At 50.1% G+C, this 16,410-nt stretch overlaps 1 protein-coding gene across 2 annotated transcripts in view; it reads left to right on the forward strand.

The window, feature by feature from the left end:
* LOC134558914 (rho GTPase-activating protein 7-like) overlaps nt 1–16,410 on the forward strand; it is a 52,583-nt gene that overhangs the window by 2,000 nt on the left and 34,173 nt on the right. The window contains exon 1 of one of the 2 annotated variants that reach the window (XM_063413235.1): nt 2,365–2,572. The exons of the other annotated variant lie outside the window; for it this stretch is intronic. Within the exon in view, the coding sequence (XP_063269305.1) occupies nt 2,464–2,572 (109 nt within the window). The 5' untranslated portion in view covers nt 2,365–2,463. Of the gene's footprint in view, nt 1–2,364; nt 2,573–16,410 lie in introns of those variants that run through there. 2 annotated transcript variants of the gene reach the window in all.

Raw genomic sequence — 16,410 nt, forward strand, 5'->3', positions numbered from 1 at the left:
ACCAAATCTGGGTGATTCCCTGGAGGAGCTGGCAAAGGTTAGCTACTTTTTCAACAACTGCTGCCATTGCTCCTGGACTGCTGTCCTCAGCTCAAACATCACAGTTCAGGAAAGCAATTGGTACAGTAGATAATGCTTCCACTGGAGACTGTGTAATAGATCCAGTTGGTGGATCCCTGTGATTCCTTCTGGCTCCATGGTGTCCAGCAATGATAGAGGAGAGCAGCAGAGCCTGTAGGGCTTCTGCACTGGGTTGCCACTTGGGTGAGTGCTGAAACTCTCAGCACTTGAAGGAGCCCCAGAAGAAGTGCTTTAAAATTTACTAAATTGTTATTAAAGGGAATGTATCAAATGCTTATAAAACGAAAGGCAAAATGTTGATGTTTCCGTGGTGCTCCTTCTGGTTCTCTTTCCATCTCTGAAGCCATCCTTTGCCCTGGCCAACCCCCTCCACATTGCTGCCCAGATGGCTGCCAGCTGCCCTGCTGCCTGCATGGCTTGTGCTCCCTCGCTGCAAACTGCACACAAATGTACTGCTCTGTCTTTGTAAACAGGCTAAAAATACCGTGGTGCTGCTCCTCTGAGGGCCCGGGAGTTCAGAGAGGCTGGGAAGGAAGCCGGGGTCAGGCGGCCCCCGGGGAGCGGGCGTCACACGCAGGCACAGAGCCACGGGATGGTTCCCTCCAGAGAGGGAGTTGAGCTGCAGAGAGAGACAGCACATCAGCCACAGCACTGCTGTCCTGCTGTCCTGCTGTCCTGCTGTCCTGCTGCCCTGCCTGGGTGAGCCAGCAGCACCAGCTCTCCTCAGATTAGTGCTCATGGTGTGCAAGTGTGTGAGATGTGACTTGGAACGCTTCAGGGCTTTGTGCTCCTCTTTTGAAGAGCAATTTTTGTCTTTTCTACTCAATTTCTGTGCTAGGTATTGTGATGCAGGGACCAGTGTCCTGCAGAGTGCTGGCTTCCCCAGGCACTGCCACTCCAGTCAGCTGGGGTGACACCCTCTGCTGGGCCCCTTTGCTGAGGGTGCCCTGGGTGAGGCTTCTGTCTCTGTATCCTCTGGGAAAGGAAGTCAGAAAAGCCTGTTCCTTCAGACATCCTATTTCAGGATGGCACCAGAAGCTGATTTCTGTTCTCACCACACCCATGTACCTTGTTAAGGGATGTGACTGTCCTAACCACACCCTGGTCAGAGTGACCAGGACCTGAGTCCGAATGTCCCCCTCCAATGACACAGAAGCCATTCTACCCAGAAACCTCATCAGTGGTAGCAAATTTCAGTTGGAGTAATGTGTGTTGTAGGCATTAAGACTTGGAATATTGTTATATTTTGCTTCATTAGTGCTTAACCTCTTTAGCTGATGTGAGGCTGTGTGGCACAGAGTGACTCAGCAAAGAGCACCAGTGCCCTGTCAGGTCTCCTCTGTGTGCTGTGAGTGCTGAAAGCAGACCAGGGCTCAGCACTGGTCTCGTAGCAGTGACAGCTGTGTCTCTGCTGTTGTACCCTATCTGCTTTCTCCATCTCTCCACAGTAATGTCAATGTCAGTGTCCCCTGTGTGAGCTGTGGCAGTGGGAGCCAGGCCTGGCCTCTGGGAGCTGCCTGGTGCTGGGAAGTTCAGTCACAGACAAAGAGGGAATTTATGCAGAGCTGAATAAATGCATGTGATGGGTAATAAACACCTCAAAGCCCAAACACACCACTAGCATCCTCTACCTGCCCACAAGCCGAGGGAACTCCAAGCCATGCAGCACTCGGGTGAGCTGGCATGAAGGTGGGTGCTGCCTTCCATGCCTGGTGTGGCAGGGCCCAGACACCTCACCCTGGGGACTGCTCACTGTCAGGGAGATTCAAACTGGTCAGCTGCCTCTTCTCCAGACAGAATGAATTCCGTAGAGACTTTGTTTTCAAGAAAATAACCTTTGCTGTGCAAAAGAGCTGCAGCCTAGAAGACTTGTGGTGCAAAAGCACTGGATTTAACATGCTTTTCCCAGCGCCTCTGGCAGAGCTGGAGCAGTGGCAGGGTGGTGTCTGCACTGTGGCAGTGTGCTTTGCACTGAGCTCACTCTGCCGGGCCGTGCTCCAGCTCCTCGAGGATTCCTCACTGATGTAACCGTAGGGCTTCGAGTACCTCTGTGTGCTCCATTCCTCTCCATCCTGCCACAGAATTGAACTGTGTGTGTGCTGTATTTACCCTGCCGGTATTCCTTGGTGGGTCCCATGCCACCCACACCTTTGGCAGTGCCAGGCACGGTCCCCGCGGCAGGCTGGCTGCGGGTGCTGATGAGAGGTGGCAGCCGGAGCGGCTGCCGGGGGATTCCGAGCCGGAGAGAAAGGAAGCGGCTGTCAGCCCCGCCGGGATGCGCACAGCGGCTGCGGGGAGCTGTGACCGAGCTGCTCTTTCCCAGGGAGGATTCTCCACCCCGTCCTGGGTGGGATCTCAGCCGCCCTGCTTAAAGCCGAGCAGATGGGCTTGGAGTTCAGTTGCCCCAGGCAGGACTTGCTCACTTGCAGGGACACAGGAGTAACTTCTGCACAGGACAGTGACCCGCTGCAGTTGCCTCTCCCCATGGAAGGTAGGAGGAGGTTTGTTTTCTTTCCTTGGTTACTCTATTTCTTTAAGGTTTTTAAAACAGCAATCAAAGTACAATGCAATTAGGCAGAAAACAAGGCATGAACTCGAGAGGGAATGGCAAAGGTGTGGGTCTGGCTGTTCCCTCCTGGGATGTGCTGCTTCTGTTTGGGCTCACTTAATAGCAAACAGAAAGTTTTTCCGTAATATATTTTGTTTAGAATTTAGAAGAAAAAAAAAAATAGTTACCAGGAATTTTGAGATCTAACACTTCAGCATCTGCCAGTCCCACAGTGGGCATTCAGAGGTCCAGCACAGCTGTCCCTGGAGAGGGGCAGTGTGGCAGAAGGACCCTGCCTGCCAAAGGTTTGTCCTCTGAGGGGAGCAGCCACCCACCCTGCTGCCACCCCCCTGGCTCCAGCCCTGCTGCACCCCAGGGATCAGCAGGACCCTCGGTGCTCCCATGGGAGTCCCATCCCTGCAGGGTGAGCACAGCCAGGGCAGGCTTCCCCATAGGGACCGAGCGGGGTGGCAGAGCTGGGGAAACAGCAGCAGCAGGGACACTCTCTGTGGGGACAGCATGTCAGGCCTCCAGCATCAGAGGAGGTCACCCTGAGCATTAATGCATTTTTCCTGAAAAGCAATAGCAAGAGTGATCTTTTTTCTGGGAGGAAAGAAGGCGAGGGGGGACCTTTGGGGCGGGTGCCTGAGCCTGCAGCAGTGTGTGGCTTCACCCAGCACCAGCAGGGGCTGGAGAGGGACAGTGCTGCTGCTCCAGGCCTCCATGCTCAGCTGTGCTCCCACGTCTTGCCCGTGTCCCCCAGGGTGGTTTCTGTCTCAGCTGGCTCAGCCCTGCAGTTCCTCTCTTGCCTCATTCCTGCTGTGCCCAGGTCCCTTTGCCAGGGCTGGAGCTCCCCGACAGCAGGAATTGGTGCCCCATGCTGGGGCACTCCTGGCATTGCTCTGGCCATCAACTGGGCCAGCCTGAACTCCTGCCTTTGCCAAAGGCTTGCTTTGTAATGCCAAAAAAATCCTACAGCAGTTCTGACAGCTCTGTAGGGAGGGTATTAAACGTCTGTGTGTCAGAAGGTGGCTTTTATTTTATTGCTTCATGTAAAACATTTTGTATTCTCTGGGCAGGGGAGGCAGGGGTTGCAGTGAATGTTTTAAGAAAGGGAATTAGTGCCATGTCCCTTCCCAGTGACGTTCCCCTGTCAGACAGACCCTGGGGCTGTCAGCCTCACCAGCAGCTTGGCTCTCACATGGGTCTTGGAGGACTATGCCAGGACCACAACTGGGAATAGTACTGCATTTCTTGTCCTTTGCCTCTCTATAAAATAAATCAAGCTGAGTTTTCAACCCTCTGTTTGCTGATGCTTTCTGGCCAAGTTTCGAGTCAATTTATTTCTCATTGCTCTGTGTCACCCTGGCAATGTGCCGAGCACAAGAAACGGGGAGAAACACAATTAGTTTGCTGCATTTCAGATCAGGGCTGAGCATCCATCTGTTGGTACACACAGGTCTCCCAGGCAGTAGTAGAGGTGTACTTTTTAAGGTAGAAAATTACTTGTGTTTCGGAGATGAATCAATTGTTGACAGAAGCTGAGAGTCATGAGACAGGAATGGGTTGTGTTGCCAGGTATTCACTCTAGAGCATTATGCCCTGGAGTGCTGATGCAGTGACCACTGTGGGAAGTGACAAGAGGGGAGCTGGCTGGAGGTCAGGAAGAGCCAAGCCACACGGAAGAACCCCCCCTGAGCCATGGCTGCTGTGCCACAGGGGTGCTGGGCAGGGAGGAGCCACCATCCACCTGCTCTCTGTGGGCTCCTTCCCTGCTGAGAGCTGCTGGCACAGCCAGTAGGACCTCCAGGCATGAAGGCCAGCCTGAGGTGGGCAGCAGGGCCAGCCAGGTCCCAGCAGTGCCCACGGGGGCTGTGCAGTGGTGAGGGGGCTGCAGAGGGTCAACTGGGGCGGCTGGGTCAGCACTTGTGGCAGGCAGCACAGGTCCCTCCTGTCCCCAGCACTCGCCCTGTGATCAGAGAGCTACTAAGAAATGGGGAGGTGTTTCTTGGAGTGTTTTTGTGTGGATTGCTGTTCTTTTTGGTATAGATTTGCTGTGTCAGCTTCTGAAGTTCACCATTTCCAGGGCTCACACTTCCAGGGTTAACGTTATCTGACATGTGCCAAAAATCTGGCTCTCCAAAAAATCCATCACCTGCCAAAAACTGGTCCAGCAAGCCTCGTGCAGCAGGGGGCTGAGCACACACACTGCCTGCTGTTCCCATCCCTCCTCCACCTCATCCTGCTTCCCTCAGTGCTCCTGGGAAAAGGCAGGACCTGGAGCTGTTGGAAGGAATGCCTGTGTGGGAAGGGAGCTTGGCTTCTCTGGTGAATAAATCATACAGAATCCGTTCTGTGCACTAAACAAAGCTTTATGGAAGGCAGATACAAAGGAGAGGCCCTGCTGATGGCTCGGGAGGTTTTACTGTGGTGCCTGACATCCCCTGGCACTGGAGCCTGGGCACCACTCATAGGTCTCAGCCTGCTTCAGAGACCTGAAGCACCTGAAGCAGGATTGGTGCTGCCCACCCTGGTTTCAGCTTCCCAGGGCTCTGACACTGCAGACTTTGCTGTGGTTTCCATGTTCCTCCAGGAGCAGGGGGCTTGTGGGTGGCAGGTCTGTGGTGGGTGCACAGAGGGTGCTGGTGTGGAGAGGCTGGTGCTCATGTGCTGCACAGCAGTTTCCCATTTTCCTGCCCAGTTCTGAACTCTCACACAGGAATGAGGATCTTCTTGAAATGTGGCCTTTTTTTTTCAGTTTTACTCCCCATATTTGGTATTTGTTTGTCCCTTCTTTCACAAAGCATCCCAGTAATCAGATGACATCCCTGACTCATTCTGCCCAGACATGCATGATGGGGCCTTTCTACTTCTTAGAAGCAGCCTATTGATTTAATTTCTGTATCATTATTCAGCTGATATGGAATATGTCACTGATGGTGGTGCATGAAATCAAACGGAGTTTACAGCAAAGGGTGAAATATTAAATAAACCTTGCCAAAAGATGGGGAGGAGTAGAGATAAATGTGCAGGAGGGGTACAGGGCGCCCTGTCTGCTGCTCCACCTCTCTGATCTGTGTGCCCCAGGCTTCTGGGAAATGTTGGCAAGGCCACCTGAGCTGCTCAAACACCAGCACTGGGCAGTGCAGGGGGACACTGGTTGAAAGCCATGTCACATATGGCCCAAGCTGCACACCAGACATGGTCCCTGTCACCTGCACACCTTGGCCTGAGCAATGAGCTCTCATACATGTTCTCATACCTACTCACACACACGTGTGCATGCATACACGCAACACTCACTGTTACACGTAAATACAGGTTTGGGTGCACAGAGGCCCCTCAAGAGTGTGTAACAAAACAAACCTGTCTGTGCTGGCTGTCTGGGAGCTGTGGGAAAGGCCTGGCAGACACAGCTTTCCCTGGGCTCTGGGGTAACTTGCCACTAGATGTCACAGTGTGCTTGGGTTTGTGGGGATGAGGAGTGCCACTTGTGCTGGGGACCCCCAACCAACCACTCTGGGCAGGGCAAAACTGCTCTCTGAAGTCCCTTTGCTGGACCAAAGCACACAAATAGCATCTTTCTGTCTGTTCTTGTCTTCTAGAGCATTTTGGAAACATTCCTAGCTTTCCTGTGGCACTCAGCAAAGTCTGAGAGACCACCAGGTGACTGGAGAGGTTCACCTGGTGCCAGCCCATGGGGGTGACCCTGGTGGGACCCCTGCCCTGGCAGGTATCCAGTGGCCCTGCTCCCACTGCAGCAGATGTCAAACTCTGAGTAAGGTCAGGTGATGCAGCAGGAGCTCACTGTCTGTGTCCCAAAGCTCTTGCTCTGAGGGGGGACAAGTTTTACCACTCCACCAGCACAAGGCAAAGGAAGCCTCATGCAGCTGCTGGGGGCTGACCTCTGCCTAAACGATCCCAGTGGATATTTATAGGCATACAGGAAACCATGCTGGACCCTGCACTTCCTCTCCCATCCAAGCTGAATCTTTAATCAGCTCAGTAGCACAGGGAGCATTAATTGTGTGTGGTTTTCCACTGAGCATTGTGCTGAGCAGGGCTAGAATAGGTAAGTGGTCAGCTTTGGGCAGGCTGGTGATGGGATAGGCAAGTCACCTTCTGAACTTGTTACAGTTCTGTAAAAAACTTGGTATATTATTAAAGGGTAGGACTAGATGAGTGTGAAGCATTTGCTGAGTAACTAAAGCAATGACAGCATTTAAAGCCTCCTGTTTGAAGTCTGAAGACAGACCCAGGCTGATGAGGCCACCCCACCCACTGCACCCAGGCAGCCCTTGGGTGAAGTGTAGCTGCTGAATTAATGATGGCATCACTCTGTGCCTTTCATTGTCACCAAAATCAAGCACAGCTTTCCCAATCTAAGACCAAACAAACAGCCCAGCCAGGGATGTGCAGTGGGATGCTTTCCTTGTGTTCTCTCTGATCTTGAGACCAGGCTCTGCCAGCCTGAGCAGGGCTGGTGTGCTCTGGGTGCTGCTCCAGCCTGAGAGCAGCTCCCCTGCTGCTCCTGCTGTACAGGGCTGTCGGGTGGACACAGCGTGCAGTGAGTGAGGGGAGGCAGGGCTGTGCCCCGTGTGTGCAGAGGGGAGCCCCTGCCTGCAGCCCTGAACCTGGGGAGATGTAAACAGCAGCTAGTGAGCTGGGACAGAGCCCGTGCTGCCCAGGCAGGCAGCAGTGTGTGCTCCCTGCCACTGACAAGATGGATGGGCTATCGCTGCAAGCTGCCCGCTGCTATTCATTCTCACCACATAAATCTTCCTGACCAATAACACATTATTGCTTTCCTTTGTCTGGGATTGCCTTTCCCCCCTTCCTTGGCACCAGTCCAGGACATCCACAGGTCTTGCTTTGCCACAGTTAGTGTGCCTAAATACCAGGAGTCCCCTGAAATACTCCTGCTGCTCTTTCCTTAGAGAATGAGAGCTGAGCACTCTGTCATTCCCATGCCCCTGCCAACACAGCAGAAGGTGCTTGAGCAGGGCTGGGAGAAGAAGGATTTGCTGTGCTGGGGGCTGGAGCCCACTTCCAGCTCTGGGGAAGTGATGTAGCCTCACAGCATTCCATAAAAACATGGCCACAACCTGGCTCCTGCTCCAAGCAGCCCGTGCCAGGTGAGGCCACCTCCCAAGCTCCAAAGACACCCCAGAGTGCTCTTCCTGTGGCACAGGAGGGTGGCATTACAGATTCACTGCTGTAGGATAGAGCTGTGATTTGGAACAGCAACTCTTTGAGAAAAACTCCCAACATTAAAAAAAAATTAACATAAATCTAATTTTCTGCAGTTATCAGCAATCTCGGATTAATTCTGCAGCATGACCAAACTGCTGCAAGGCCCCACACTGGTATGTTAAATATGTCCCATTGCATGTGTTGAATGTGATTTCCAGACACTGAGGGCTTCTGGAGGAGAGTGCAGATAAGGGCGTGCTGGGAGGCAGCTGCCCAAGAGCTCTGCAGGAGCAGTCTGTGGGCACAGACACATGCAAGGCCCCAAGTTTCCTTTCACTTGTTGGGATTTTTCACTCTTTTTCTGTCCTGTCCCCCTCAGGTGTGTCAGTTTTTGATTTGTACCAGCCAAAGAGCTGGGTCTGGAGGCTGGCCATGAAACCTCAGCAAGGAGAGCCCAGGGCAGTGTGGCTGTTAGCCCAGCTCTGGGGAAGTGGGGCTGCAGGGTAATCCCCTCACTGTCCCACAGCCAGAGGGTTTGACAGAGGCTTTGGCACCGCTTCTCTCCTTCCCTGGGGCTATGTGGATGCTCCTGGAAATGAAGTGCATCAGCTTCTCCACCTCCTGAAGGAAGAACCAACTTTTCCCCATTTATCCCACTCCCCGTTGGCTGGGAATGCAGCACAGACTCCTGCTGGTTGAGTACAGTGCCCCAAAGCTGGGATGTGCCAGTGCCAGGGAACTCTGCACTACCAGCATCAAGGAAAGAACCTCCTCATTGCTTGTGGGCTCTGCTTCAGAGCTGCCCAACTCCACATCAGCCAGGCAGGGAGTTTGATTGTCTAAATCCCCGGTGTGTGATGCCTGTGGAGGGCAGCAGGGCTCTCCCGAGGAGAGGAGCTGGAGCCTGGCAGTGGGCAGTGCTCTCAGGACCCCATCCCAGCACCCCAAAAGTGTCCGTGGGTCCTGCAGTGGGGCTGGGGTGGATGCACCTGCTGCATCCAGCATCCCAATGGCAAGGCAGTGCGAGCACAGACCTGAATCCTGGGCTGTAGAGCTTGTCCAGCTCAGGGAAAGAAAAATTCCTCCCTGGGGCCTTTGCTGGAAGCAGCTGGAGGCAGGGATTGGGATGGCTCTGCCCCAGGGGCTGCACTTTCCCAGGTGAGGTGCACGATGATGGGTGCCCCACACCCCGCAGGTCTCCAAGTGGGAAAACCCCTCAATCCATTCTGTTCCAAATGTGCACAGGAGAGGAGCTGCCAAGTGTCTGCCTGAGGTAAGCATCTGCCTCAGCATCAAACATTTCAACCAATGGGCATTTTTCCCTTCCAGGGGATGATAGCTGACCAAAACCTGGGATCCATCTGCACAGCCAGGCAAGGCAGTGAGCTGGCCTTGGGGGCCAGCAGGGTGTGGGTAGGAAGGACTTTGCCTGGGATCCCGAGAATGCTGAGCCTTTCAAGGCAGCCCATGAGGGCACACAAGCAGAGCCCACGTGCATCCCAAGGTGTGGGATCCACCCTCACCCTGTCCTGGAGTCGCCACAGCAGCTGGCACAGGAGTGATCTGCTGCTGCCAGGAGCAGGGAGCACACGATGTTCAGGGAGGAGAGGTCAGGTCTCTTCCTGTTTAGATGTTTTCAAAAAAATGCTTAAGCTTTTTAGTGGAAAAATGACTGAGGGAACCATCCAAATTAGGAAACAGGAAATACTGCACTAGCATAAATATCATTTTGGCAGCTGAAATGAGAGGCAAGTGGTTGCCAGGCAGGGCTGGTGAAGATGCTGCTGGGCCAGCAGCTCGTGGGGAAGCTCAGCAGCCAAGGGGCAGGTTCTCACTGGGATACACCTTCCCAGCAATCATGCCAGGTGCCAGAGCCAAGTCACTGGGTAACTCTCACCTCAGGATCTCCCAACACAGTGCCAACAGTCAGCAAGACGTGTCCTTCAGGTGGAGGACTCCTCATGTTTCCAGCAGTGAATATACTGAAAACAAAGGCACTAAAATCAGAATTTTTATAGAGTATAAATAGCAGCAGGCTTCTCCGTGCCAAGTTACCTGTGTGATATTAGCTGCTCAAATCTAATGTCAGCCCTGCTCTTGACTCTCTCTCCCCTTCAGCAAATCACCGAAGCTCCCCAAGCCCTTTTCCAGCCATATGTTAAGTTGATGTAATGCTGCTTCAAAGTCTGTGTAATTACTCAATTACTCCTGCATCTGATGGCAGGTAATATGCTCTCAGGGCTTTGCTTCAGTTTTGCCCATTGATTTGCTGTGTGACCTTGAGCACCACATCAAATATACTTTCAATATTCAAAGGAATTTTGCTCATTTATGCCCATGTGCTATCCAAACCCCTATTCCACTCCCAACTTTCCAAGCAACGTCTGCTTGTTATTTATCCCAAAATTTAAGGATAGAAGCTAACCTAAAATACAAAAGAGACCTGGGGGCCTATGTTCCATTCAAATTCACCTCAAGCAAGTTTCGATGGAGCTTGAAGAGCCTAAGAAATGTAGATACTTCTGAAAATGTCACCCTGGCTGTACCTGCAGGCTGTGACACTCCACAGACACCTGAATTACTCAGGCGAGCTCCCCTTGCTGATCCACCCTGATGGCTGCAGAGCCGGCACAGCATTAAATATGCACATATTTAACGTCTGCTGTGCTGGAGGGGGAGGACAGCCAAATGAAAAGTGCTGTGCATTCAAATGTGTTCTTCAAAGCTGAGACAGGTCTTCTCAGCCTCGAGCTGAGCAGTACCAGCTACCCCTGGCTGCTGGGGCACAGTTTGGAGGGGCTGAGGGGTGCTGCATTGTTCTGTGCATGGGAGGGGTGGGCTGTGGGATCAAGGACTGGTGTCTGTTTGCAGAGAGGTCTGCTGCAAAAATGAGCAGCCAAAGGAGAGGTGTGGGCAGAGCTGATCCTGTCCCTGGGGCTGACCCCTGACTCTCATGGTACAAGGTTTTGAGAGTTTTCTCTTGTGCATGTTTGTGTAAGGAACAACTGTGGTTTTCCCTTCACCTTTGCTGGAAGGTGGCTGTGGAACAGCATGGTCAAGAAGCAAAGCTGCTTTCTGGATATTTTAAGAGCTTTTGCCTCAGTTTTCTGTGAATTTTGATTAAGAGTAAATGAGACTTGGAAAAACAGCCAGTATGGATTTTACCCTGGGACGATTCTGGGAATAAGCACACAAAAATAACCCTTTCCTAAAAATGTTCTTTACAGCCCCACCCTTCAGGAATGATCTCCCCTGCAATGACCCCAGCCTGGACAGCACTGGCAGAGCAGGGCTGGCTGAACTTCAGCTCTGGTTCACACTCAGCAGTTCCTTTTACAGTGCAAACAGCTCCCTGGAGCCAGAGGTGATTTGCTGAGGAACCACATCCCAGAGTGAGTGAGAGCTGCAGAGTCTGGCTGCCTGTCACCCCAGTGAAATCCATGGACTGGGGACAGGACACTGCAGTGACAGCAGCAGCAGGATTTGCTCCCCACCTGCTGTTCCTCTCTTACCTGCAGTGCAAAGAAGTTGAACTGCAGCACGAGCTGCAGGTAGTGTCAGCACACCTGAACACAGGAGCTCTGCTGTGCAAGTCAGTTCTTGGAATTTGTAAAGTGCTTCATGCTCCTTGCCAGTTGAAACAACACTGAAATAGTGTCATGTGTAATTTCTACAAATGCTTCTACACACGAGCCTCAAACCACTCAAAGAGTCACCCCACATCAGTGAAGATGAGGGCAGGGATAGACTAGAATGCTTTAAACAAGTAAAGTTACAGACCTCAGCTGTGCTCTGATTATTTTCTTTGAATTTGTTTCCTTTCCACTGCTTTTTTTATATGGAGACATAAATAATCTTAAATTCCAAATCACCCATGGGTCCAAAATTTAGCTGTAACAGGGACTTCTGCCAGCTTTTACAAAAGGATTTTGCTAACATGAAAGAAAATAACTCATACATAATAAACACTCCTCCTGACCCACGTTATCCTTTTGCATTTAAGGTCAACCATCTCTGAAAGGAGGGAAAAAAAAAAAGATAAAGGAGATGCAGAAAGTCAGCTGCAACAACAAACTAAACCCCTGCGTGAAGGTCCTCCTATCAGGGCTGTTCACAGCTGCCACTACATTTTTTCCTTGGCCTGAATAATGTAAATACTGGGCTGGGGAGTGCTTTCCTTTACACTGGTGTAAATCTGGGCTGGAGCTCCAGCCCTGACCTGGCCATGCACACACTTTATCCCTGGCTGCCCTGCCCAGGGTGAGGGACCTGCTTCCTCAGAGCAGCTCACCATCCTTTGATGCTCACTGCTGTGTTGAATAAAGGGCTAAATTCCTCTTGTTTCTTGAAATAAACTTGCAAACCCCTTGACCTTCCTGAGCTGGAAGAATATGTTTACATATTGTTCAATTCCATTTGTCTTCCTGAGCTTGTGAGAGGGACAGCAATGTGGTTAAGGGGAGCTGTGCTGTGTGACCAGCCTCTTTTGATGTCAGAGACAAGACACTGATGAATCCCATCCACTTCGAAGGGTACAGCCATTCCCATTACTTTTTGGAGGAGGAAGAAAAGGAATTGTTTACTGGAATCCCCTGTAATTTTGTCTCATATAAAGTTCATGAGGCAGCAGTGTAATTTTTTTGTGATTTGTTACCTATTCTCACGTCATATTCCAGGACACTGGTGCTTGTGGACTTCTAGAAAAATATCAGGAGGTAATTCTGCAGCAGCAGCTCTTTTCCAGTGTTACACCATCTAAATCCTTTACACCTTGATTGCTGCCTGAAGTCAGGGTAGCCAGGAGACACAAAGTTATCAGAGGGCAAGAGTCAAAGCACAAAGAGGGGAGGCTACTGACATACCTAAATTTAAATGTAGAGCTTTATTTAAAGGCTGTAGAAGCTGGAAAAAAGCTCTTTAAGACAGAAACCATCTTTTCTCCTAGGCCTGGGAGGCACTGGGAGGCCTCATGGGTGTCATCACCAGGTACTTGTAATAATGTCACTATTTCCAGAAGTCTTGGCACGAGCAGCACGGCAGGAGAGGAATTGTGATGGGTAGCTGACTGAGGATAATGGATAGTAGGATGAAATTGAGAGGAAAAACTTAATTGGAATTAACTAGCTGAGAAAAGCCTCTTGATCTGTCAGACAGTGAAATTGCCTCCCAGGAGCAATGGTATAGTCTCAACCACGTGGGCATTTAAAGCCAGTCTAATGTCTATGATTCCCTGAGTTAACTGGAGTATCTCAATAATTGGAACTGACACAAAGATTTATCTTCTTTGATTGACTAGCTTTCATGGAGGCTCATCTCTTTGTGGTGCTGCACAGAGCTTTCAGGGCAGCTGTTTGCACTTAAACTGCCAGGAGCTGACAGTGTGTATCCATTTCAGCTCTTCAAATGTGTTCTTTGAAAAAACACTTAAATCTCTGGAATAGACAGTCCTAATCAGTCTGCAGGAGAATGGAGCATCCTCACCTGGGGCTCAGTGCCATCCATCTCCCTGTGCCACTGCTCGCCCACCCTGCAGCAGCACGGCCATTCGGGTGCATTACTGCCAAGCACCCAATCAGCCTGAAAAATTGGGCTGATTTGGCTGAGGCAATAAAAGGGGAAGGTGTTTTGCCAAATGTATAAAAACAAATGGTTGGTATTTCAGCGGTTACAGCAGAGTAGGATTAATCACACTAAGATGATGGGAATGATCTGCCACGCTCATTTTTCCTGATTTCAGAAGAGGCAATGTGTGGCTGGCCTGAAGGGTGAGGTTCTTTTGTATTTGGATTTGCCCATTTGCCGTATGACCTTGTGCATATCTCCTCTCTCACTTTGCCTTCTGTAGGTTTGCACCCACAGAGAAGGGCACATCCAGCCTGTGGCCTTGGCTGGGAGCTGGGTTCCTACTGTGTATGTAGTGTATGTAGCATGTTGGAAAGGGTGTCTGCAATCCTTTCACTTCTCTGCCACTGACAGACAGAGGGATGGTGTCTTCTCTGCAAAAGAGATTTAGATCTTACTGAGATAGCCTTGTAGCATGTAAAATACTGGCTCAAGATGTTTTACAGAAAGTGAGAAATTGCTTTTCTACGGGGCATAACTTACAGGTGTTTATGGGTGCTGGCATCCTGATATCGACAGGAAAATGTGCTTTTTTCTTGGTCCTTCTAAAGCCTTTTAGATGCGGAATGCATACTTGTTACCTTGCTTCTCCCATTCAGCAGAGCTCTTCAGAGGAACACCTTCCCCTGTATTTTATCCTTTCTGGAGTGTGCAGGTAGAACCCGGGGCACCAAAATGCCTCCTTTGCTCTGGAGAAGTACAGCACATTGGAAATGAGAATTTATGGAAATATTAACTCCCAAGCTGATGAGTGTGTGGATTTACAAGCTTGGGATAACCACATCAGGCTGGACACAGGAGAGGAATAAGCCCTTGCTGCCAGAGATAGAATCCACTTGGCTTGTTTGCTGGTGGCAGCCCCAGAACCAGCTTCAGGTCACACTTGTGGCTGTAGAGCTCTGACTCACAGCTCAGCCAGAGCCTGTCCCAGCACAGCAGCCTGCAGACATGCATTTCTCAGGAGACTCACACAACCTCAGTCTGCAGGCAGAGAAGCCTGAGCAGCACTGCTGGCTCTTCTGCAGGTTTCCTTTCAGCTCCAGCACAAAGACTCAGCTTCCCTCTCCTGCAGTGTCTGCCCCAGCTGGAAAAATGGAGCTCTGTGTCCTGGGATGTCTGTGATGCTCCACACTGACTGAAGTCCTGCTCTGCCATTAAACCTTCCATGTCACTAAACCTTCCAGGTTCTCAGTGCTCAGCAGGCTTCTCCACTGGGCATAGCTACCACTGCCTAAATCACCTAGTTAGGGCAATTAATGTAAATTAAATATGCTCATGTTTTCCCTGGAATGCTGTCAGGTATATGAGGATAATATTCTGATTTACTTTTTAAGGGTAACTGGTTATAAAGGGATTTTCATCCCATTGGAACATTGTTTTTCAAACTACTCCTTCTTCTGCTATGAAAAGTTTAGATTAAATACATCTATACAAAATAGTGAGAAAAGAAACTGAAAATTTAAAGTGAAAATTAAGGAGGCAATTGATAGTAAATGGTTATTTAAAGATTGTGGGGGGAAAAGGAGAAACAGAAAAGGGTAAAAGTACACTTAGAGAAGTGGGCTTTGGGTAACACCTATGAAGCTAAAACTGATTGGTACCACTTACTACACTCTTCTATAAAGTTTCTCCATTCATCTGTTGTTTGTAGAGTCTCCTCAGGAGATCATCTGTTCTGCTGAGCTGGACTGTGTGTGCATGTGGGCTCTGGGGTAACTAAATAAAGTCTTCTTCTCAGAGAGCAAACCCCTTCCAGCCCAGAAGGGCCCCACTGAGGCAGCTGGGGCTGGGCAGGGTGTGACACAGAGCCCTTGAGCTGACCCACATGGACCAAATCCAGCCCTGGTGGCCACCAGCGTGTCCTGGGGAATGCCCTGCTGTTCAAACACGCCATGGTGGGAGCAGTGGGCATCCTCTCTCCTTGCTGACCTCTTTGTTTCTGCCCCACCATTCCCAGGCTGGTTTCCCACACCTGTTCTTCAAAAAGTCCTTGAAGAGCTCTGGCCTGAAACTACCAGCTTGTCTTACAAGCCACAAATCCTGCTGCTTTCTCATGTTGTGCAAGAGTGCAAACAAATATTAGTTGTAAAATGATTCAGTCTTTATGAAATCCAGCTAGACCATTTGGTTTTTAATAGCATCAGTCCCGAATTACACGTCTGGACTAGACACAGTGCAGAGATTAATTTCCTTTAATTTGTTCCAGAGTAACTCACAATTTAATTTAACTGAGCAGTTCCTTGTTCTCTTATTCTGGAATGATGGATTGTGAAATGCACTCCTTTGAATTAATCCAGACACTTGATTTTTGTCAGCAGAGTAATCTTTCTCAGTGGTATGCTAAGTATGCTTTTAAAAGGTATGGTGAATATGAATGATATGCACTTGGTTGATGATTTAAGTGTTTACACTTTCCAAACCTTGCAGAAAAAACAAATACAGCTTAGCTGTATTTTGTTTTATAACCTTTCAGAAGTGATCATTCAAATAACATCAAAAGGACTTAAATGGATTTCTAAATTTGATGGTACATGTGAGGGCAACTCCCTTCTCATCAGAGAACCATGATTTTGAAATGGGGCTGAGCAAAGCTTAGACTGTTTCTGATTGCAGGGCTTCCATAGATCATCCACAAAGGTTTCCATTGGAGCCATTAATGGTAAAATATTTCATGTGGGTGCTGTCACTGCTTATGCTGGCTTGATGTTGCAACAAAGCAGTGTCCTTTCCTTTTTTTTTCTTTCTCTTTTGCTGTTTTTACTTCTTAAAGATGAAGTGGGTCATTTGTGGAGAGGAGCAAAGAGGCTGTGTATGAATATTTGTTTTTCTATACTGCCTCCTTTAGAAGAATTGCCAAAAGTTATAGCAAAGTTGAGTAAGTGATATTGATGTAAACCAACCCATCAGGTCCTGTCAGCCCAGGCACTCCCTCACTCTCTATTATCAGAGGTGAGGACTGTCTGAAT

Source organism: Prinia subflava, chromosome 16 (assembly GCF_021018805.1).
Source record: "Prinia subflava isolate CZ2003 ecotype Zambia chromosome 16, Cam_Psub_1.2, whole genome shotgun sequence".
In the NCBI taxonomy this organism is placed as follows: Eukaryota; Metazoa; Chordata; class Aves; order Passeriformes; family Cisticolidae; genus Prinia; species Prinia subflava.